At 36.9% G+C, this 24,213-nt stretch overlaps 1 protein-coding gene across 1 annotated transcript in view; it reads left to right on the top strand.

Moving 5' to 3' along the window:
- The window catches only part of sha (shavenoid), a 307,137-nt gene that overhangs the window by 270,989 nt on the left and 11,935 nt on the right, over positions 1 to 24,213 (top strand). The window contains exons 5-9 of the mRNA XM_081742457.1: positions 1,379 to 1,489; positions 12,644 to 12,801; positions 13,801 to 13,936; positions 16,220 to 16,587; positions 21,120 to 21,383. Coding sequence (XP_081598583.1) covers positions 1,379 to 1,489; positions 12,644 to 12,801; positions 13,801 to 13,936; positions 16,220 to 16,587; positions 21,120 to 21,383 — 1,037 coding nt within the window. The remainder of the gene's footprint in view (positions 1 to 1,378; positions 1,490 to 12,643; positions 12,802 to 13,800; positions 13,937 to 16,219; positions 16,588 to 21,119; positions 21,384 to 24,213) is intronic.

The following is a 24,213-nucleotide window of genomic DNA, read 5'->3' as shown; positions in this document are numbered from 1 at the left end:
GATCGGCCCCCCTAACTTCAGCCGGGCCCCCCCTAAGTTTTTGGGCTGGCTACGGGCCTGATCATATTGTAACGAATATATATATATATATATATATATATATATATATATATATATATATATATATATATATATATATATATATATATATATATATAATGCCTAAGAGATTTTCCTTAGCATTTGGTCTTCATTGCAAAGCAAAAAATGAAATGAAATGAAATTTTTGAGTTTTACGTCCCACGGTTATGCCGGTTAGGCTAAAGGAGACGGTGATGATGAGAGATGAATGAAATGGTGGAATGAAGAAAGTGGGACAAAACGAGAAAGCCCCGAGAAAACCCACGCACACGGTGTTTGCCCACCACAAAGTTCACTTGGCGGGAGCAGGATTTGAACTCGAGACCCCTAGCACCAAAGGTGAACGCTCTACCACTGAGCCACCGCGGCCCCTTCATTGTAAAGCAGTATAATATTTGAAGATTACTACTGCTACGTAACTTTAGAAGAAATTGTTTTTGGCATATTTCAGGCATTTCCATTTTGTTTGATATTTCGTTATTTTGAAGATAGTAATCTCTTTAGGACAAACTTAATAATAAGGACATATAAACTTAACGGTATCTGTTGTTGAAATAACATATATCCTAATAACGGATATCAAAAAATAGTACCCAGATGGATAATATTTATTATCAGACAAAATTTTATAAATTCGATATCCAGAAAAATTGCAATTCCTATTTGAAACTTTCCCAGTCTTTGAAAAGTTGGTCTTCTTCGAAAATTGTATTCCAGAAATGAAAACGAAATGAATTTTTTTGAGTTTAATGCCCCACGATTATGCCTGTTAGGGCAGGGAAACGATGATTAAAGCAAATGAATGATTATGGAACAATTGGTGGAATGAGAAGTGGGAGGAAACAGGAGTACCCCAAGAAAACCCTCGAACACGATGTTGTCCGCCACAAACTTACTTGTTCGGGGATCGAACCAGGGACCTACGCACGAAAAGTAAGCGCTTTACCACTGAGCCACCGTGCCTCCAGTTGTATTCCAGGACAGGATAAGAATAGTTAATAAGGAGTCTCTATTAAATTTATTAACAACTTAAATTTATTAATTTATTAAATTTATTAAATCTGAACTGAAACTTCACATTAATTTCGGATGTTGATCAAAACAATACTTCGACAAAAATCAATATCAATTTCTGATTGATTAGTCCGACCACATTTGAACGTAAATTTATGTATGTACTGTACACTGAAAAATGTACAAAAGTTTTAGTGCTCACAGTGACATAGTAATGACGTGAAAAGTAGAAATAAATTAAATAAATTTTCCATAATTAATTTTTTGTTCTCTTTCCTTTCAGAATGTTCATTGGCGACCTTCGTGAGTGGAAGCACATCTCAAAAAATTCCGTTTGTATTTCTTCCTTTGAAGGGACAAATTGTTCATCCTAGTGCAGAGATTAGTTTTGCTGGTAAGTTTATATACCGTACTAGACTACATAAACAGCTGTAAGTTTAAGAGTAATTGAAGCTATATCGATCTATATATGGATGAGTTAAAGTTACAGTGGTGTAAAGTAACTTTTAAAAAAAGACACAGAAAGTCAGTCTAGATAAGCTAATCTGTTAACAGAAAATGTGAAGTAAATCTGAGTCCCATTTAACTTTCAACAGATGACAGTGAAAGTTCTAGTAGTAAGGGAAACAACCGTTTTGTTTATCAACAAAACGGTGTGAGTCAAACTTATACCATTATGTTTGAAAATGTGACTTACGTCACTGTAACTTTAACATGATCATTCACTGGTATTAGATTCAACTACATTCATTAAGAATTGCTTCTATGGCATAATGGCATGAACGACACTATATGATGTTCACTAGGAGTTGGGACATGAAGGACATGATATGAATTCTATAGGGCTCAAAAATGAGGATGGATATTTACTAAGATCCTATGTAAGTTTCCAAGACTCGTTAAGCTAAAGATATTAACGCGCTTAATGATTAGCGATGTAATGTAACTAGGAGCATCCCTTCAGGTTTTGCCTTAGGGAGAAAGTTACACGTTTTAATTAGCATATTATTATACTATTGATTTTAAACTCGTGGAGGGGATCGCCTCTCGGTCCCCTAAATGTTATTTATGTTTTATATCCTTTATGATAGCCCTACTACTAAATTAACATTAAACCTACTACTCGGATTTATATCCAAACAATAAAATCCCCGATGGTGTTTTAGACATTAAGCTAAGAAAGACTTGTGACATTTAATATTCTGTATAGCTTTAACATTTTCCTCTTTGTGTCAATACATCTATATTATTCAAGTGTTAAGTTGCCTAAAATTATGAGCAGCGCTCAGTGTAGAAAATGAAGGTGCTGACAGAACTACGTTCGACTAATCTTGGCAATTGTGCTCTTTAGTAATTGGTTGCTTTGATGAAAGATCAGAAGCTTTGGCTTGTGATTCTGGTGGAGAGTGTAAAATATGATGTTTCACGGACCTTACACTGTAAAGACTTCAAATGTTGGTGAAAAGATAAATGACCTTTGGGGTACTTTAACAAGCGTCAAATTTAAGAATCATTAGTGAAATCAAGAGATCATATATATGAGTATAGTGTACGATATTATTCATACATTAAAAATACAAATCGCTGAGTAAAGCAACGTTCATTTTAAAATAATAAATGTGTAACAGTTTCGCCCATTTACTGAACATATTGGTTTCATCAGACACTGTTTCCGTCAGACACTGAGACACTGAGACAACTGTTTCCGTCAGACACTGAGACACTGAGACAACTGTTTCCGTCAGACACTGAGACACTGAGACAACTGTTTCCGTCAGACACTGAGACACTGAGACAACTGTTTCCGTCAGACACTGAGACACTGAGACAACTGTTTCCGTCAGACACTGAGACACTGAGACAACTGTTTCCGTCAGACACTGAGACAGTGCCTGATGAAGCCAATATGTTCCGTTAATGGGCGAAACTGTTACACATTTATTATTTTAAAATTAACATTGCTTTACTCAGCGATTTGTATTTTTAGTGTAAGTTATTTAGATAGCAAAGCTAGTATGAACGAAATAGATACTGTATTATTCAGATTTTCTTACTTTGTACAGAGCTGTGTTTTTTAGTCACATTTATGTTCTCTATATCCTAAAGTCAATAATAAAATAAACAAAATTAATAACCTAATATAATGGAATCGACATTTGAATAGTGGAGAAACGAAAACCAAAGGCATTACTACAATTTGAATATTAAGAACAGAAAAGACTTATGATTGGTATATTTGCTATCAATAAAAGGAAAATCGACAGCCAATAAATAATTAAATAAATACATTTTCGCAAACTGTATTTTAGTATAGCTTGAAATATGTTTTTTCTGTATATTATTAAAACGATTGAGGAGTGGAATTTACCTTTAATATTTACTATAGTTGGTGAAGTTAGAGCTATTTCTAAGCAGTTTCTAAGCCAACTAGTTAAGGATACCCCAAATATTTAAGAATATTGAATTTGAACGCATAATTACTTTATCCATTGGTACGTACAATACTCCAATTCATTTCGATTTTTGGATTCAATTTATAAAAAAAGTGTTACAATAATAATAGTAACGACACCATTGTGTAAATAATGGGACCCTATTTAACGGTTAAGGTCGTTTATATTATACAGAACAAAACGTACATTTAAAAAAATGTTTTTTTTTAAAGTTTAATGTCCTACGGTTGTGAGCCCTTTAAGCTAAAGGAAACGGATGATTAACGAAGGTGAATGATTGTTAAATTAAATTTTTGTGCTCTCCCACCGAGAATTGAACCCGGGACCACATGCACGAAAGGCAAACAGATACGGTACATTAAAAAGAACTGAACTTCTTCATGGTGTGCAGGATAAAAGAAAACGGTACGACAGCGAACGTATTAATTGAACAGCTATTTGTAACTTGTATTTTCGTGGTAGAACATTGGATATAAACAAAGCTAAGAACGTACTGACGAAAAGCGTTGGGAATCCTGAAATGCGAATTCGGTATAAATGTTCTTAAAGTATTTTGTCATATATCTATACAAATGTGGGTCTGTACACCGAATTTTCCTACACCGAGTTTTCTTACACCAAATTTTCCTACACCGAATTTTCCTGTTCCCATACAAATGTAAGGTGTCAAAATGTATTTCCAAAGTTAGAACCATCCCCCTCCTAAACCAAATTTTCGATCTCATCGTAAAACCATTAGGCAAAAGAAAGTGTGTCATTAAGGAACTGTTTCAAGTTAATAGAACCGAAACCGCGTTCTTCTAATTATCGAAAATTGTCGTAAATAAGAACATGGCTGAAGGTAATAAAATAATGATTAATTTCTTTCAGGACCATATACTTCCTAAGAAGGATCGATGAATCCTCAATTAGTTTATATTAAATAAGTGAAAACAAGCACGGATTAACGGTTATTTTGAAAAAGCACAGACAGAAAGATGTAGATAACTATGCCAAATATAGTTTTTGACTGTGAAAGACTTAGAGAAAAAAAATAGACTTTCCTGAAGGCAAAAGAAATGCAATTTCTTCTCTGTTTGTTGGAGAGAAGAAGAGAAAGAACGATCCTCGTATGACCTTTTCTATATAACAAGAGTTTAATTATCTGCAAAGGAACATCGTTTGTAATCTTCTCTTTGCACGATCGTATCCTAGCTGCAGGTTAAACCTCTCAACGTTCCCATGAGAATTAAACATATGTTTTATTAGAGCCTTGATGTCACAATGCAATCTTAAATCAGAAATGGGATTTTCTTTCTTTGCTTTGTGAAGAAAAATTATAGATAGTTCATCTCCATCTAATTTGTATACCAGTCTTAACTCACTGGATGAGAAGAAAGGGTCCTCAGAAGATGTCTACCATTCACCAGTCACAGAAACCATCTTCATTGAGCCTTTGGACGAAGTGTGATTGGATTTACTGTGATTATGTTCAGTTGTTATATACGAGTACAAGGATGGTAATTTGACTCATCTTTCACTTTCAAAAATGTAGAGAGCAGTGCCATTAAGGAATAAGAATGGTTCAAAAATGGAGATAATAATTACACGTTCTTGCTACTGGAGATATTCTACCCTTATATACATCTTGGGTTTAATATGACGACAGGGCCGTACCGGTCAGGCGGGAAACCGGGAAATTTCCCGGTGGGCCCTCTACGGTGAATTTTTTGTGGACCCTCTGCCTTGTATCGTAAGTAGCGGTATATGTACAAAAAGGCACACGTCATGCACTCCTTGCATATGGGAGTAACGGAATGGAAGACGGTAACATGTCGAGTACCGGCAATTACACTCAGCTAATTCTAGAGCAGCGTTGCCAACTCATGATGTTGCGAAAACAGTCTTTCATATTTTTTCGTAATTCAACCCCATAAAAGGCTCCTGATTTCCCACTCTGCTTTATAATTTTGCTAATATTGAAGTGTTCAGCTAAATTGAAATCTCAAATGATGACATAACATGAAACTAAATAATAATTTCCATTTTACAGCATCGTTGTTTTCCGTATAGAAAATATAGACCTACAGGGCCGAATAAAGACCATTGGGGGGCCCTGAAGCGAGCAAATACAAGGGTGTCTTGATCAAAACTTTTATAATGGTCCCCCTCTGAGCATGTTCAAAAGAGTCCATGAATTATATAGAAGTGACTTATGTCGTTTTTTTATTTTTTTATTTTATGGTGAAAATGTTTTCAGTAGTTCTTAAAACTTTGGCGACTGCCTTGGTTACGGAGTCCTGAAGCAAAAAATGAAAACTCGATCCGAGTGACATCCCGGACTCCCTTTTATTGTCGGGGCAGGGGCAGAACATACATGAGTGGGTCCTCTAAAAAGTACTTTCCTAGTGGGCCCCTGGGTTGCAGTATGGCCCTGTATGACGATGCACAGTACCTACTGCAAAAATAACAACATATTCAGTTGATTCTTATGCTTGATTCTTAAGAAAGACTCAGATGTCACTGTACGTATAAGTGATTTCATTCAATTGTCAACAAATAGAAAGGTCTAATCATTGTTATGATACAAAGATTTAAAAATAGTAATTGGACCGAATCGGAAATAATTTTTTTTTTTAAATTATTGAAGTTAATAATATACTTATAGTTTAAATATGATTCCTTACCGTCTTTCCCCGGGGCTAATGTTAATTACACATTATAAGTAAGAGCAAGTGATACTCTTCGACACCACACTTAGTGTCCATCTCATGCTACTTATTGGTCACTCAACAAAATCTATTTCTAAGACCTTTATTCGACACAATTGGATGAATCCTGAATCTCAACGCTATATCGCTTATTGATCAAATAATCACACTCAGCTCTTATCAATCTTTCGGACCGGTCTGTACTACTACCGTCCGGTACTGAGTAATGTCCGGTACTGTGCAGATTTCCTTTATCAAAACATTTTCCACTTCTCATCTACGGGCGCAAGTATAACCCAGCTCCTGGAGGGAACTGTGGATTGATTTGGCATGATGATGTGTATCCCTCAAATGCACCGCTTCAAGACCTGGTGGTAGTAAGGAACCTGTAATCTTGTCCTTCATGACTTTGGTGTTAATAAAACGAGCGCAAGCAAAACTTTTTCAAATATATATAATATTCCTAATTTGTGGACACAAAAAAACTTACATTTGTTTCTTATTAACACAGTTTAAAATAGACTGTGAACTCATTTTATGTTGGTAACAATATTAACACTGTTAATGGAAAAAAATTGTGGAAGAAAGGTAAACTCCTAACATTCATATGGTTGCGAAAGAACTCCAGACAAATATATCAGAATCCACAGCCATGGACAGCAAGGGGTGGGTCCTGGGTGTCCAGACCCCCACAATTCAGACTTTTGTGTAAATTTAGCCTAATTTTAGGGGCAATTTTAGGAATTTTAATATAAAACACCCTCATATTGAGTTTGGACCCCTGCCGAAATAAATTCCTGCGTACGCTACTGTACACAGCCGTGATATTCAAACCCGAGACCTCCCGACTACGAAACGAAAACGTTAATTTGTCATACACGCCCCATTTTAGTGGTAATGGCTTTGTTAATTTACACTTTCACACAATATAGTAAGATAAAAATATGGTCAAAATACAGTATTATCACAAAAATCTTCTTACATTTTAAATATCCTTAGATTTTACACATTATAGCATAAAATGTCTGATATTGCGCAGAAGAACCTAAAACCACTGAGTACAAGTTCAGTTGAAACTGATTATCTAATAACGAAAGTTGTTGATGTTCGAAGACTGACGTAGATAAATATACATTTAATTTGAATCTCAACAAGAAGGCAAAATAAAGAATAATGTCGTTGAAATGATGATGACAACTTTTGAGTAACATTAAGGGGTTTTAACCTTCGTTTTTGCACAACTGAAAAAGTAAAATAAAAGCAAAACCAAAGAAAAAGTATTAAAATTACAAACAAGGAAAGAACAAGTGGTTTGACCATGAAAATTAGCAAAAACCAGTTACACAAAATTTCTAACTCTTTTATACATAAAAAAATAAATAAAATAAAATATTCTTAATATAACTGTTTCTATATTTCCTTGTGTTTTCATATTTTTAAATAAAAAATCTAGTTTTACACTTTCTAGTTTGTTCTCAGTTGGTGGTTGCATGAGCAGGTCTCTTTTTTTTAACCTTATTGCAACGATTAATAAATAAAAAGGACATGCAGAAAACGTCCTGTGTCATGCAAAACATTACAACATCGAAGCCGACAAAATGTGCACAAATTTACCGTTTTGTTTTTACTCATGGAATTCTACTTATATTTAAAAGTGCATTTCCTACACTTTTCTAGCTTTTCTTATGTAGCTAAAGTGGTTGCTTTCGATACACGTGTTTGTAAAGTTCAAACCATTGGTGTTGCCTTTTCCAGTCTAACTCGAAGTTGAGTTATTTGATTCAAAATTGCTTAAGTTAATTTAGATTTATTCTTTAGCATTTGGAAAGAGTTGGAGGCAACATGTCGCCATAGTTAAACGTAGATTTTTTTTCCTTTCTTACTCATAGTTGCGATTAACTTGTTCAGAAAATAGACTCACTGCAATTACCCAGGAGAACATTCGTAAGAGTTAAGTGGACAAAGACTTATGATGAATTTATACTTTTAAAATAACAAGAATTTTAGGAACGATCCAAAAAAAATGGATCAAGAGATTTCAATTGTGGCCAAGAATTTTAGCAATGATAAAAAAATGCATCAGAAGATTGCAATCTTGGCTAATAATTAGTTTTTGATCAGGCGACACAAATTTTTTGAACGGTCCCTAAATCGAGTTTTCCTATTTGGTCTAGGAATTAATTCGTGCGGTTGGTACGCACACATTGAAGCTGTAGTACAAACACAAAATACGTAAATACCTTAAGAAAAATATTGTCCATCGCTAGCCACCACTTTCGCCCATCTGTCAGGCAATGTACGGATTCCGTGGCGAAAGAAGTCCTCATCTTTGGAAGCGATCCAGTCAGAGACCCATGTTTCGATATCTTCTGAAGAAGTAAACCGCTGTCCAATCAAATCATTGTTCATGCAATCGAACAAGTAGTAGTCCGAAGGAGCAACGTCTGGTGAATACGGCGGGTGGGGTAAAACTTCCCATCCGACATTTTCTAAATAGGTTTTGACCGGTTTTGCGACATGTGGGCGAGCGTTATCATGTTGAACAATAAGTTTATCATGTCTGTTCTCCCATTCTGGTCGTGTTCTGGCCAGAGCTTGCTTCAAACGCATTAATTGTCGTCGATAACGTTCTCCATTCATAGTTTCACCCGGTTGCAGCAGCTCATAGTACACCACACCTTTCATATCCCACCATATGCACAGCATAACCTTTGCACAGTGAATATCTCGTTTTGGTTGTGATGGACCTGGTTCACCTGGTTTCACCCAGGCCTTTTTTCGTTTAGGGTTCTCGTAATGGATCCACTTCTCATCACCCGTAATAATTAGATGCAGAAACCCCTTTCTGCTCTGTCGTTGAAGCAGCAATTCGCAAATGGTTTTTCGTCTTTCAACGTCTCTGTCTTTCAATTCATGTTGAACCCAATGTGACATCTTTTGAATCATTCCCATGGCTTTCAAGCGTTTGGAGACTGTTGTTTGATCAACGCCTAATGCTGCTGCAAGTTGTTCCTGCGTTTGACACGAATCCTGCTCGAGCAATGCTGTCAATTCTTCGTCTTGAAATTTTTTTGGCTGTCCAGCTCGCTCTTGGTCTGCCAAGCCGAAATCACCACTTCTAAACCGTGCAAACCACTTCTGACACGTTCACTCAGCTAGAGCATGGTCACCATACACTTCCACCAAAATACGATGACTTTCAGTCGCACTTTTCTGCATGTTAAAGTAATGCAGCAGGACACACCGCAAAAACACTTTATCAGACACAAATTGTGCCATGTTCACTTAACTACAAACTGGTGTTGTTGACGCTTTAATCCACTGCCCTATACTACGAACGATACGCGATGACAGGGGTTTGCAACACATGTGTGGATACACGGAACTGTGGGACGCTCCGTTCGTTGCGCCATCTCTTGTCCACCCGCACGAATTAATTCCTAGACCAAATATTTTCTACGGAATGAGCACCTCATACTGAGTTAAGTGATAGTTTGAGTTTAGCTACTAGTTCTCCAGATGTAAAGACGATTTGTGATTGAAATGTATTGGATCCAAAAAGAAATTGTACAAAAATACTCTCGCTGGCACATTGGAAACGTGGACAAATGACGGGGATGTTGAAAGATTCTCAATATTCTTCTTGATCATCAAGTCGGGGCGGTGGTGTGAATTCTGTAATCCAGATCATCTCTTAAAGGCGATTAGTGTGGTAGGGAACAGATTATTCTTGAATGCTGGTCATAGCATCAGCCAACGGACCGGATTCAAGCCCAATCATAGTTCAGAGATCATGTTAAAAAGAGGTCCGCACCTTCATAACCTTGTATAGGACACAAAACATTAAAAAAAAAAAAAAAACTTTTTAGAAGTAATCCTCTCTATCATTGTTTATGCTTGCAACAATATACATATGACATCTACTAACATTACAGTACAGCGAGCGTCACCGTCAGCGAAACGCTTCTATTATTCGACTCGATTGGCATTTGTGTGTTTGTCAGTCTGTTCCACGATAATTCTCGTAAAACTTAAGTGATTTTGACAACACTTGTATGTGTCTTTCTACCACTTGCATAAATAACCTTATTGTTTGGGATTGTAATCCATCCTTTGAGGGTTCCCAACCTTAAATGAGGAACTGTCCAACAATGAAAAAACATCTCGAAAACTGACTGTCTATAAAATTATTTATTTTTTAGTTATTGGGATATTAAGTTCCCCAATACTTTCTTTTCCTATAAAATTGTGAAAATAATTGTAAGACTTTAATTGAAGAACTTAATCTAAGAACTTCCTAATATAAGTACCACATCGAAAAAAGTTATTATGAATGATGGTAGATTAATAGTTTGAAGTGTGGAGAAACATTTTATTTATGTCATGGGAGAATGAAGACTATGTTAAAAATAAGTAGGGAAGATAAATGAACTCCATAACAGCGTTTCTTCCCACAATAAGTCTCTCTAGTGATTTCCAAAAAAATAGACCAACAAACTAGAGAATGCAGAAGGCTACACTCCACAACACGTACTCGTCACGAAGTTGAATGGTGGAGCTGAAAATAAAACACATTGCAAAAATCTCAACTTTCGGGTAGTTAAAACAGTTTCCTCACCAAATACATTTTTAAAAAAATGAAAATTGTATTGACGAATTATACTCATAGGGGGCAGAATGATTCAGTGGTACAACATTCACCTCTGACGCGTGGGATCTCTAGTTCGATCCCAGCTCGCGCCAAGTGGGCTTTGTGGTGGACAAACACCGTGTTCGTGGGTTTTCTCGGAGTTCTCCTGTTTCATCCCACTTTATTCATTCCATCATTACATTCATTTCTCATCATCATTGTCTCCTTTTAGCCTAACCAGCATAACCGTGGGACGTAAAACTCAAAGATTTTGTTTCATTTTTTTAATACTCTTAGTTGAACAGGCTGGATTGCATTATCTGAAAGAAAAAAAAGTATGTTATTACATTTTATAGCTGAAAATGTAGTGAAGTATAGAACATATATGAGTTCCTCTTTTGTGGAATGAATAGGCTAAACTTTTTCAACTCACCCATTCATGTATAAAAGGTAAATCCACTGACTTTATTCATAATTCACTCATTACCAAGTCTCCGAAGCTATTAGGTGTAGAACCTTGAAATTTTGTATGAATATTTTCCCTCACCCAATCCTGTAGATAAAATGAGATATTGCGAAATACAATCTCTAAGGAGGAAAGGAAGCGAGAGTTGGAAAGATTTTTTGTTTATCAGTTCTTTGGGATTACTAGGCGGGTAACCTTAAAATTTTGTATAAATATTTCCCATACACCCTACGCTGACCATAAGATGGAGTTTTACGATATGTGAAATCTAACGAGAAAATTTCAAGTGAGCGATTACATCTCTTGTGAAACCGAACTTGTATTAATAGTTGTTTAAATGGAAACAAATCTTGCAAATATTTTCCACAAATCTTATTTTTCCTATGAAGAGCATGGGCATTTCTATTTGATTAATGCATCTAAAATGAGTGGAACATATTTTATAGATTATCTTAGTCAAGAAGCTTTTATTAAAAAGAGGCATTTAGGTAGTCAAGAATAATATAAGTATGAATATTCGAGATGTGGATAAGAATATGACAATTCTTTATTGAATTTGATTGACGATTGACACAGGAACAGCATCCATTAGCAAACTTTTGTTTCTGTGGCAATGAACCTTTTTAAACCCATAAATTTATAGGTTTACTACCAAATAATACCATGCATTACTGCGTTCCTCCTTCTGGGTCTTCCACATAGAATTCCTCTGAAGTTAAAATATCGCACAAAACTGGATACCACGTATGGACATCTTATATTTAACCATCCTCACACTTTTTCTTCCCTTGTAGATTAAATAGCAAAAATGTTGAAACGTATGTTTAATTATTTTAAATGAAAATTCCAAATATCAAATTCTTGCTTCTAACCTTGAGATATTCATGAGATATGGATACATTATAATAGTTCGAACCTTCATTTCATCCCTTCCACATAGAATTTCCAAAAAATCCTTCTTTATTAGGGATGTGCACGAGACGAGTCGAGACAGGATTTTCCTGACAAAATTCGAGTCGAGACACGGCTCTTCCAATAGAGAAATTACATTTTTCGAGTCGAGACATCACTTTTACAGCACATTTTCGAGTCGAGACAGCCACAAATTTTGTCTCGTGCACATCCCTATTCTTTATTCGAACTTTATGCTGTAGGCCAAAATATATAAAGTTTTTGGCTTATTCAATTTGACCTAGGTGTTGATCAGTCAGTCAGTCAGTCAGGACTTCTCTTATATAAAGAGATTATAGGGTGCATAGGCTTTAGTCATCAACATAATATAAGAAATGTCTTTGTTCTTTCTTTACAGAATTCTCGGAAAATGGGGAAGGCATGCAGCAAGCACCCATCTGTGTTGTGTCCAACGCTCAGTTTCTTACGCGAGGAGGATGGGTTGATCTTCGGAACACGTCCGATACGGAACCTCCTTTTAGACTCTTCCGCGACGAGGGAAGAACATTCCTGCAGGTAAGACGACCAACAAAAATTACAGAGAATCACGATAATCGGTCTTTTTCCAGTATGTAATTGTCATGTTAGTTCCAGAAACAAGCCCACAGATGCATAATAGTGGGAATAAATGCTTTTTTTTTCTGCATCATCATGCTCGCATCCTTTTGGCACAAGAGAGAGAACTTGGCCTCAAGCTAACAAAACAGCTTCAACCGCATTTGACAAATAATAACAAAGATTGTACGAGAGATTTCAGAATTAAAGGAGGGGTTAATTCTATACTTAGTGAACTCATTTCGACTTGTTATGGCTGTAGTTTTGAACTTTCATGGGTTAAAAACGAGTGTTAACACACATTACAAACATTTAACTTTAATAGTGACTTTAATAGTCCAGGTTTGCACTTACGTGTTCTAATGTTCCAAAAAAGATCACTTGTGACACAAAATGCCCAATTTCATTTCACTATAATCATGGAACGTTAAGTCTTACTGTGTTGGAAAAAGAAAATAAAAACAAAATCACAATAAACAACAGTGCTAATCCATTTCGAAATCATATACCCTAATGTGATGCTTTCTAACGTAAGTTCATGGATGGATATCGCTGAACCCAATTGAACACTAAAATGAACGCCGTGGCTCCAGCCCAAATACAGCTTTTAGTAGAATGTCGATTTTAATTGGGTGATGTGCGATCAGCACATCAACTACTTTAATATTATTTCTGGCTTTCTAAATCCCAGTTCCATACCTCTTAATTCAAGCCCACTTTCGTACCGCTTGATGTACAAGACTAATAGTATACAATAACGGACACGATGTAAGTTGCCATTACCCATTAAGAAGTTAATGGATTGTCTCGGTCAAGTTTGTTAGCTGAGTCAATATAGTTATTGTGTCCCGTGCAAGTAAACTACCTTTCGTAGGTATTAGCTTTTGGTTTGCTATGACATCATCAATAAAAGAAAGATTCTACGTTTCAATTAATGTTTTTGCTTTCCTTCCTTTTCAGTGGCTTGGGGAAGTGGATCTTCGTCTGAGCATGGAGGGACGTGTGATGCTCATTCATATGCTCTGCAAGGACACCACTAGGCACGACAGACCTATCTTCCAACCATGTGTAGCCTTCAGAGTAGCCGGAAGACCAAGTATGTACTCATATATTGATTATCCCTTGTATATTTACTCATCTTAACATAAAGTAACCAGACATCTCGTTTTAGCAGTGATAATCTCTTTTTCGAACCCTTGTCTCGTTTCTCCTCTGATTCCCAAAGGGGACACCTAAATGAATAAAGTTTTCTGTAATTGTAATTTGTAATTTAAAATATAAATGATCAGACCAAATTCTACATTCCTCGGTTGAACTGACTGTGTATAGATCTATTTTTGATATCGTCCCGGGTTCGATTCCCGGTGGGGTCACTCGGCCGAAAAAGTGTAAAACGCTTTTTCAGGCCAGCCACCCTGAATGAGGTTTTCCTGGGTTTTTCTCATTCACACCAGCCAAATGCCGGGGTGATACCTAACTTATAGGTCCCAGGTCGCTTCCTTCCTTCTCTTTCCCCGGATAGTGTGCTCGCCGAGGGACGTCATCCCTCAAATCGTGATAGGCTAAATGGCCTTAGATGCCGAAAGCCCAGAAATCTAAATCTTAAATCCTATTTTTGATATCACATCTCCTAAAATTTGCATTCCTTCATAAATTATAATTCCTTCATGTCGGGTGGCCCCTCGCACGTAGTCGCTAACGCTCTCACCTCTGGTGTGAGCAGTTCCGGGTTCGATTTCCGTTGGGGACTCCTAGTCGAAAAAGTGTAAGAACATTTTCAAGCCAACAATCGTGAGTTTTCCTCATTCACAGCAGGAAAATGCCGGGATGGTATCTAGGCCCTAATATACAGTGTAATGGTCTCAGGCCACTTCCTTTCTTCCTACTCGGGTAGAGTGATTGACGAGAGACGTCATCCTTCGTATGTGGCTGGCTAACATAGTCATACGTGTTCAACGCCCAAAACCAATTCCTAATTTTAATACTAATAAATTATGTCGCATAATGGACAAAAGTTACATTATCCTCCCCTAACGTTTGCTGCTGGTTGTGGGCCGGATACCTGTGTGACAGAAAATTATACAAATTGTATCTAATACAGGTCGGTGCCAAAATTGCGTATCGTTTTGGCTAGTTCAAAATGAATGTATAGTAAATTAGTATAAAGAACTGTGAATTAACTTTAAATTGTGTGCCAAATTTGGAGCTTCTAAACGAAATAGAGTTTTGTACGTTTGTCTGTGAAGGAAAACTTTTTTAAGAACTATTTTGAAACTATGTTTGCAACCTACCATTTTTGTTTTTGTTTGCACGTAGAAACAAAAGCGAATGAAATAGACGCTTTTTAACGTTCAGTTCTACAAAAACGATTTTAAAATTATACAATTTTCTAAAGTAAACTAAATGTAAAGTAACCTGAAGTAAAGTAAAGTATCTCAAATGTTTCATGTTCCATTAATACGAGGATAATTCAGAAAGTAATGACTCCAAAGTGATATCTTTATTTATGTTTGATAGACAGCACCGATACAGGTATCAGTGTAAAGCTTGCAATGTCAGTTACAAATGGAGGCATCATTTTTCAACATAGTGCCCATTACGGGCAATACAGTTGCGCTGACACGAAACAAGATTTTTCATGCCGTCGGCGAAGAATTGTGGTGGCTGCTGGCGGCGTCATTGCCGAACTGCTGCTTCCACCTCCGCGTCACAACTGTAGCGTTGGCCCTTAAAGTGGTTCTTAAGTTTGGGGAAGAGTCAAAAGTCGCAGGGCGCAAGATCCAAACTATAGGCATTATGAGGCAGAATATCAACAACACTTTGCCAGCAGATGGGACAACTTTGAAATTTTTTGGTAGAGGAGAGGACGTGTTGCAGTACTCCATCGACTGACGCTTCGTTTCCGGGTCGTAATGGTGTATCCACAACTTGTCGTCGGCGATGAATGTTCCTGGGCGCAAACTTTCCGCAGTCAGAAATTCAATGACAGCCCGCTGTTTCAACCGGACGTCACCACTGGATACCATAGATTGCTCCATTACTCTGAAACGAGAAGAGATAGAAAGGTGAAACACGTGACATTATATAGCTTAAACATCAGTGCATTAATGATAAACAGTTAAGAATGTTTGCAGTACTATTGGCCAAGTAGTGGGCTTGGAGGCATTACTTTCTGAATCACCCAATTGTCAACCGTGATATTAATAATTGATGTTGACTATTGTGATATTTAACGATTCTTTAAATAAAAAAAATGTACATTTTATGAAATGGTCCAAAGGTATGGCTCTTAGATTTCTCTTACTGTAAAACACCTTCAAAATTTGTTAATTGTATCGCAGAATCCCTGTTAAAAAGCGATTGCGTATATTTCTTACAGATGTACGAGAAGTCACTTTCCCGTCGGATGTCCATTCCAGTAACAGCACTGGGGGTCTTAGCGTGAGTGAATATGTGGCCATTGGTGTTTGTTCCATCCTCCTAGGGTTGATCTACGTGGCCTCCATCTTCCTCTACCTCCACATACGCAAGCGACGGAGGAAGAAGAAAGATGAGGTCGAGCAGAGCCATCTATCGGTAGCAGAGGAAGGCATTGTGAAAAGTAATCCACTCTTAAGGCGGGAATTTGACTCTCGAATACATGGAAAGGAGAACCCAGGCTACGTCAATGACAATAACACCTGTGATGTTAACGAACCCCCTCCTGAAATTGTGATCCGCACTGAAGAACCCAGAAGTGTCCCGAAGGTAAGTAGTCAGTTAGTGTTGCCTAATTGGGACTGTTTCATTTCGTATTTCGTAGCGAAATTTCCATTTCGTCTGGTCTTATGGACAATATTACTATTTAGCGTTGATGTCTGAACCGTACGCTGTTTTGTTGTAGAAATAAGCGGTTAATTGAAAATCTTAGCAGTAGTTTCACCTTATCACAATCCACTAACAAAGAATAAGGAAATAGTAATTAGTATTATATGTAGGACTTAACATAACATCATTGTGTTGGAAGAGTTACTTTTCCATTGCTTCTGTCGACATTCCATTGCTACTTTTACCATTACTTGTGTCGATATTCCATTTCTAAGAACAAGATATTCGCCAGAATTAGGAAAGTGGAGAATGCCATATACATACTACACTTTCTATAAACCGGTCATATGCTACTCCTACTCGGCCTAGGGTTGCCATATTTCAAAAATGAAAATCCGGGACTCTACTAAATTACGAGAATCTTTGAAAAGCTTAAAATGAAAAGAAGTGTTAGGCCTATACACTAATGTATTTCTTCCATTATATAGAGTTGTTCAAGTATTACGTAATCACATTTTTAGTCATTTTAGTAGATCTTCTTCTTCCTAGTTAAGCAAATGTAAGCAGAAGATTTACTCCCCCCCTGGCAATTATTATTATTATTATTTCTTTTTTTTTAATTTCTCAGGATATGTTATGTTTCGTGGCTTTCAAAGTCTGTTCTAGGCTAAAATAATATAATTTTCTTCTTGAATGGTCAGCGAAAAAGTACCTACAAAAAAATATTGGTCAGGGATTATTGATTAAAATATTTCAGAAGGAAGACGCAGATTGAAACAGAGTACTAAAGATAACAATAAGATTGAGCAGTAAAACCTTTTGTCCCTAGTCCAATGAAACGAATGCTTCGTTCAATATCAAAGTAGTTAAATCTTGAACTTAATTAAATTCATGTTTCATGAATTCATTTTTTTTAAAACCTTTGAATTGCCATACTCACAAGTTGAAGAGAATAATTATATACCTAATCCTGTGAAAAAAGCAAACTATAATATCCCCCTTCCTTTCTTTTTCGCTGAAATCCAGGACATTTAAGCGTCCCGAGAAACATTTTCGGGACACCGGGACGCAGATTTCAATTCCGTAACGGTCCCAGATTTTCCGGGACGAAGGCAACCCTAACTCGGCCAGTAATTCGACGTTTTCTAGAGGGTTCTTTAATTTTGGTGGTGTCTGTAATTTCGCACAATTGGTCTAGTGTCTGCTGGGTAGTGAAAATCTACCATATATATATATATATATATATATATATATATATATATATATATATATATATATATATATATATATATCAACCATATATATCAAAATAATGGGAATACCTGTAGTTCGCAACACGTAAGATGCATGCCGGTAGCCAGCCCAAAAATCTAGGGGAGGCCCGACCCAACCATATCATAGTTCATCACCATAATTCATTTGTAAGCCTACCATGAAAATTTTAGGGGGCCAGTAAAAATTTAGTGGGGCCCGGTCCACCCTAGCCCCCGTGGATACGGGCCTGGTAAGATGTATAAAGTGGTTAACACAGAATACACGTGCAGGTGCAGCGGCTGGCTGTTGTTAGTGGTATGGTGATCTCTGTAGTACGTCAGGCGCAATCCTTGGGTCCTATAATTACGCTCACAGGACGCATTACTGTCAATGATTATGTTAACATTTTATGATACCACGTATATTCTATGGTGCATATGTTGTTTCCGGCCAATGACGCATTTCTTAGGATAACCATGCGCTAATTCACACTGCTGCACCTGTTGAAGGTCATCTAATCAAAATTGGAATGGACTATAAAAAAACTCCTCTAGTCTGCAATCCCCAGACAAATACCTGTGATCAGTTCCACACTCCAGAACAACTACCCTCCTCTATTCTTGCTGACAAAATTGTGTATCGCAGTACAGAAGAATGGTATAATATTGTTCTGAAAAATAGTACATGACGTATATGCCTCAAATCCACGACGAATCAAAGCTGTTTGGATACTCGGGTTCGATTCCCGCTGGGAGCTCATGTAGTTCGGATCCCACATGAAGCTGTAGGTCCACATTTCATTGAGCCACGCTGCTGAAAAAGACGCTAAACTCAAAAATTCAATCACAGTTATTCTATAGGCTAATGGTGACCTCACACCGTATTAATCAGGTAAGTTGAACTTAAAAGTTGTTTCCATTATCTACGGTTTCAGATTGAATTACTGATAGGGCATGAAATTTTCTCTATGTGGTCATTATCCTGGGAAACTACGTATTCCATCCAAATCTCCCTACTTTCAATTAATTACTGTGAACGAGGTATGATTAATTATGAAATAACTATAACATCAAGTGAAAAGCCAAATATTCAAGCTTTGTTTTCATGACTTGAAGTTGTACATTTGCTCATTACGAGGCGCCACGGTCGCATAAATAAAGATTGTGACGGTTCAATAATGTGCATAGGCAGTGGTATGGTCGCCGTGTGCAGAGACAAAATCTTACTCCGCTGGACTTCTTCCTTCCGTCCTACTTCAATTATCGTATGTTTGCGACTCACGTCAGTGAATCACATCCCAGAGATGCGAACCCGAATCCGTGATACGATTGCAACATTAGCTAGTGATGTACCGGAAAGAACATGGCAAGAAGTTGAATACAGACTGGGTATTGTTTGTGTTATCAATGGGGCATATGTGGAGGCGTATTTGTGCGTGGATTTTTTAAATATAAGTTTTCCTTGAATTCTCTGCAATTTCATTGTCCTATCATTCATACTTTTTTCTACAATTAATTAAAACTAGGGAGATTTGAATAGAATACCCTATATATCATTTGACTAAACTTTATACGTAATAAACTGGCACAAATCAATTTACAAAATCTCACATTTTAGCTTTGGTGTTCGAAAATAACCTAGATTTATTATATATTGATCTTTGTACATTATATGACATTTAAACTTAATGAAATAATATTTCGCTTTTCAGAATCAAGCACCTATTGTACGATCAACAGAGGAGCCAAAAAGACTATTTTCGAAATATTCAATCAAAGTTTCTATAGTAAATATGATTTCATTCGAATAAATTCTAGCCATGTAGTACGATACAATAGTAAAAGTAATAGAAGTTCAGAAAGAAGTAAAAATCTAATACAGTGTGTTTCAAAAAGAATAATCTGAATGCAATTAATTATATTTAATAATGAAAATCTATTGCAGTTACAAATCAAGTTACAATAAATTCCTAAGTTTCAGCTACTATAATTATAAATATTCTATGTGTTCCCTCCTACTGAACCGATATCATCAAGGTGATAGCCGAACTCGCTCCAAACGCGTCTGGAAGTCTTATTCCGCAGAATTTGCTGCAGCCGTGATTTTATTATTGAGCTCGTCCAAGTCAATGGGTAATAATGGAACGAAAGCACGTTCTTTTACTGTTATTACAAGAAAAAGTGTAATGTCTGCATATCATGTAGCCCAAAATTGGCAGATTTCGCTGAAAAGCCTCTTGAATTCGTTGCGCATTTTCCTTTTAGGTCGCCCTAAACTCTTCTCCTTATATGGAGACTGTTTCTTGAAATGATTAATACTACTGTGATTGAAAGAAGTCGTGACACTTGATATATGTAGATCTACAGATTTCACCAGCCAACAGAACACGAAGCTGTGTTCTGGTCGTCAACCGTGAAATTTTGCCAATGCTGTCCGTCGCGCTATACAGAGATCATCCTTAAGGGAACAGTGTTGTCAGATTGCCGCTAAGTTTAGTTTTGTTAATCTATTGGTAGTGGTGTTGTTACACATTTTTGCTATCATTTTTGTTACCGTTCGTTTCGTAGTTTTTTAAATGTTGTTTTTTGTCGGTCGTTCACCATGTCTTCAAAGTTTGAGAACATTTAAACTTTGTTGGTGCACTCTGAAATTTGATATTTTTCTTGTGTGGGTTCGGATAGCAATACGAATCATACCGAAACACTCCGATGTATCACACGTGAAGCAAAATGTTTCTATGATTGGGTAGAGAACATCTTCCATGAGTCGTTGCGGCCACTATAGTGTTAATGTTCTTTGTCATTGTTGGAAATCCAAACTTAGTTAAACCCAGAGTAACTCTGGGGATGAAAATCAGGCTTCACCGAAATCAAGGACGTAATATTGATCTGTTGCATTTTGTTAACGACTAAGGTTAGCATCTATTTGGGCGTTAGTAGTGGAATCTAGAAACGGTCATTTGAAACTCTAGTTCACGGACATTCAAGTATTCAGTAGTGTTTCGTGGTTGTACAAATGTAAGGTTTTAATATTGTGTCATTCTTTTCGAAACACACTGTATATTCCTTGCAAGTATGCTTTTCTAATGGAGAAGTAGATAGTCAGATGGGTGTGTTCATTGAACTAGAGAAGTGACTGGGGTTTAACGAGAAAACATTGCGAATAGAAACTACTATATTAATTTTCGGCATAAATATAGTACTGTAACATTTTTACAGGCTTCTATGCGTCAAGTAACAGCTGCAGATGTCCACCCTTGTTCGTTGCATGAACACCACTGCGTAGAAAGTCTACAAGATTCCAGTAGCATAGAACGACTACCAGAGGAGAATGTCTCCATAGTAGAAACAATGGACCCTCGTACAACCTGCATGGCTGCTGAAGAAGAAGAAAAGCCCGATCCATTACGAGCCATGGTCAGCATGAATGGAAGACGTAAACTATATTTCAATCCTGCTTACTTTGAGCCAGAGCTACTCCACGTAAGTTTGTCTAAAATCAGGTTTAATTTTAGCGTGTATTGGTATACGATCTTTTTCCTCATATCTATTCTATCAAAACAAAACTTGGTACATATATATTTCTTATCCCCTATGGTATTTTTCGAGACGCATTAGGATTCTGTGCTTTTACCCGGAGCCACTCCAGAGGGGTCCAAAGTTGATGGGAGGGATTTCTGGAGGGAATGTTCCCGACACTCTCCCAATTTTCTTTGTTCATGTATATTATCAGCTTCAACACATAATACCTCTGGAAAGCTTGTTTCATCCTGAAGAGAATGAACAATAAACCTTGACTTTCCAATGAGCAGTGTTCATGCAATAGATATTTCACTGCGAGTCTACGATTTTCTTTATACTACAGGGTTAATGGGCCCAAGGGACTTATCCTGTTGTCCATGGCACCTATTTTTTTGTGCATGAACATATCATTGTTATGTTTATCGAATGAACTAGATTTGATTCGGATGTCTGGATGACACGTTCATGTCCATTCCTTGTCTGATAAACTTCAGTATTTTCAACTTCAATGCTTAATTTGTTCTGAAGTTATTTTGTTGAACATCACTTTCGTTTTTTCTATATTCATTTTGAACCCGACTTCCTTGCTCTTCAAACTATCATAACTTACAGATCTCTATTGTTGTTTGGAAGGAGAACGATGTCATCAGCGGAACGAAGATGGGTCAGATATTTCCCTTCATATGTATCTGTTTGTTCTTCTACTTCAGAGATCGAATCACATACTGAAATTCGTTTGTGAAAAGCCCTAAGAGAAATAGTATCACCCTGACGTACTTCTCTCTCTCTCTCTCTCTCTCTCTCTCTATCCTTATAGTTTTTCTACGGCTAAATAGTTGGCAATTTGCTGTAGCTTGTTTATAGACATTATCTATAGCTTCTAGATACGAGTAAGCGTTTTCAACACCACTTGCTTCAACATTGTGAATAACTACCGAAGTCTTCACGCAATCGAAAGCTTTTGTCATACTCAATGAACCCAGGATATAAAGGTAATTCATGCTCGTCTGACCATTCTATCACTTTCATAATTACTTGAATTTGGTCTACTGCGCTGTATAAATGCGGCCTGTTTGATGGCCGGGCGAGGTCTAAACAAGGGTGGTGTTCATACCAACTAATAGGAGCGTCAGTACTTTCGAAACAAAAATGTCAGGAACAAAATCTATAGGTCTATAGGTTAGTTGGTATAATTTGTTCTTTTATGTGCAACATATTATCGTATAGTAGTCATTTTGAATTTTTCGGTTCTTCGTCAGTTTATGTAATAACTTCATCTCCTGGTACTTTCCTTGTTTCATGCCTATCTGGAATTAAGCTTCCTCTTGCACCACTGTGATACCTCTGTTGTTATATCTTCGCTTTCTTTCACATCCGATTCATCCCTTGAATATAATTTCTTGTGGAAAGTTGAGCTCCCTTGTCGTTAAGCGGTTAGCGTACACGCCTTTAACGTGGGAGATCCGAGTTAGATTCCCAGCGGGAGCTCATGTAGTTTGGATCCCACCCCTTAAGCTGGATGCCAGTCTCATATAGCCTCGCTGTTAAAAAGGACCCTAAAATTCAATCTTCTTGTTAAATAGTTAAATCTTCTTCAGTATTTCCTCACAGTTTTTAGTGATTACACCATCTTCTCTTTTCAGCATTTCGATCTACTTCAGAACATTGGTTAGGCTCTACTTAGACTTCTTAAGATTCATATCGTATTCAATTGTTTTTTGTACGAGATTACTGGTAAACTTTTTTATACTTTCGATAATGCCTCTTTATATTATTTTACAAAGTTCTACATATTCTATTTTAGAGTTGTATTGTTACTATTACCCTTCTTGACTTCATCAGATGTCATGTTTCTGTGGAGATTATCTTCGGACTCTTCCTTCTTATAATATTTCCTATCTTCGTAGCAATATCCTTCTCTGGGGCCGTGTCTATCAGTGTGTTTGTAATCTTCCTGTTAGCTTCTGATATCTTCATGTGCGTCAAAACAACTTTTCAGTCCCAGTTGAAATATATTACGCTGCCCTTGAAGGATCTTCCTTTCTACATACGTTCATGTCGCCCTACATGCTTTATGATTTAAGAGATGAAGTTTACACCAAACTATTCAAAATGTTACTTCCTGTATTGAGTTTGTTCAAAATAGTGTGGTCTTCAACTACGTGTCTTCTGTTTGATGATATAGCATGTTTTGCTTCTCTTTCTATCTACTTGAGTGTTGCCATGTCCATTTTGTGGAATTTTCCTAGAGTAAATTCATAACGTGAATCTTCTCAGCTTTGGTGAATTATACTAAGATGTTTCTACGTTTTTCTCTATTATTAAACTATCCCATTTCTTGCCCTCACTCTCCTGAATAGCATGTTATGGGAGCCTGCAAAGGATATTTGATATCTGACAGGAAACAGAAGATAAGAAGCAGTTGAAGATGTATGGAATCGGTACAATCTACTATCAAATATCTTATCCGTACCTCTTAGTTGTGCAGCCTGGAACTTTCCATTACACAATAAAACTTACACGTCTCACTAGTTATAAGAAAGCTGACAGAGAGTATTATCACCGACAAGCTTGGCCAACACGGTAGTTATTCTCAAATAGCTAGAAACTTCTTTCACCAATCATAACAGCAAACCTAAGGTCCTTCTTCTCCGGAAATCGAATTGTGAATGAGCAAGCAAAGTTCAGAATCATATGCAAGCAGAGGGTGCTATACCAGTACCGTGCCGTGAGGGGGATGGCTCCGGGGACCGAAGTAAGGGGGCGCAAAATTCGGGAGAAAATAGAAAAA

Source organism: Thermobia domestica, chromosome 16 (genome assembly GCF_964235325.1).
Source record: "Thermobia domestica chromosome 16, izTheDome1.hap1.1, whole genome shotgun sequence".
NCBI lineage: Eukaryota > Metazoa > Arthropoda > Insecta > Zygentoma > Lepismatidae > Thermobia > Thermobia domestica.
The sequence above is the reverse complement of the archived record's forward strand: the minus strand, read 5'-3'. Positions and strand labels throughout refer to the sequence as shown.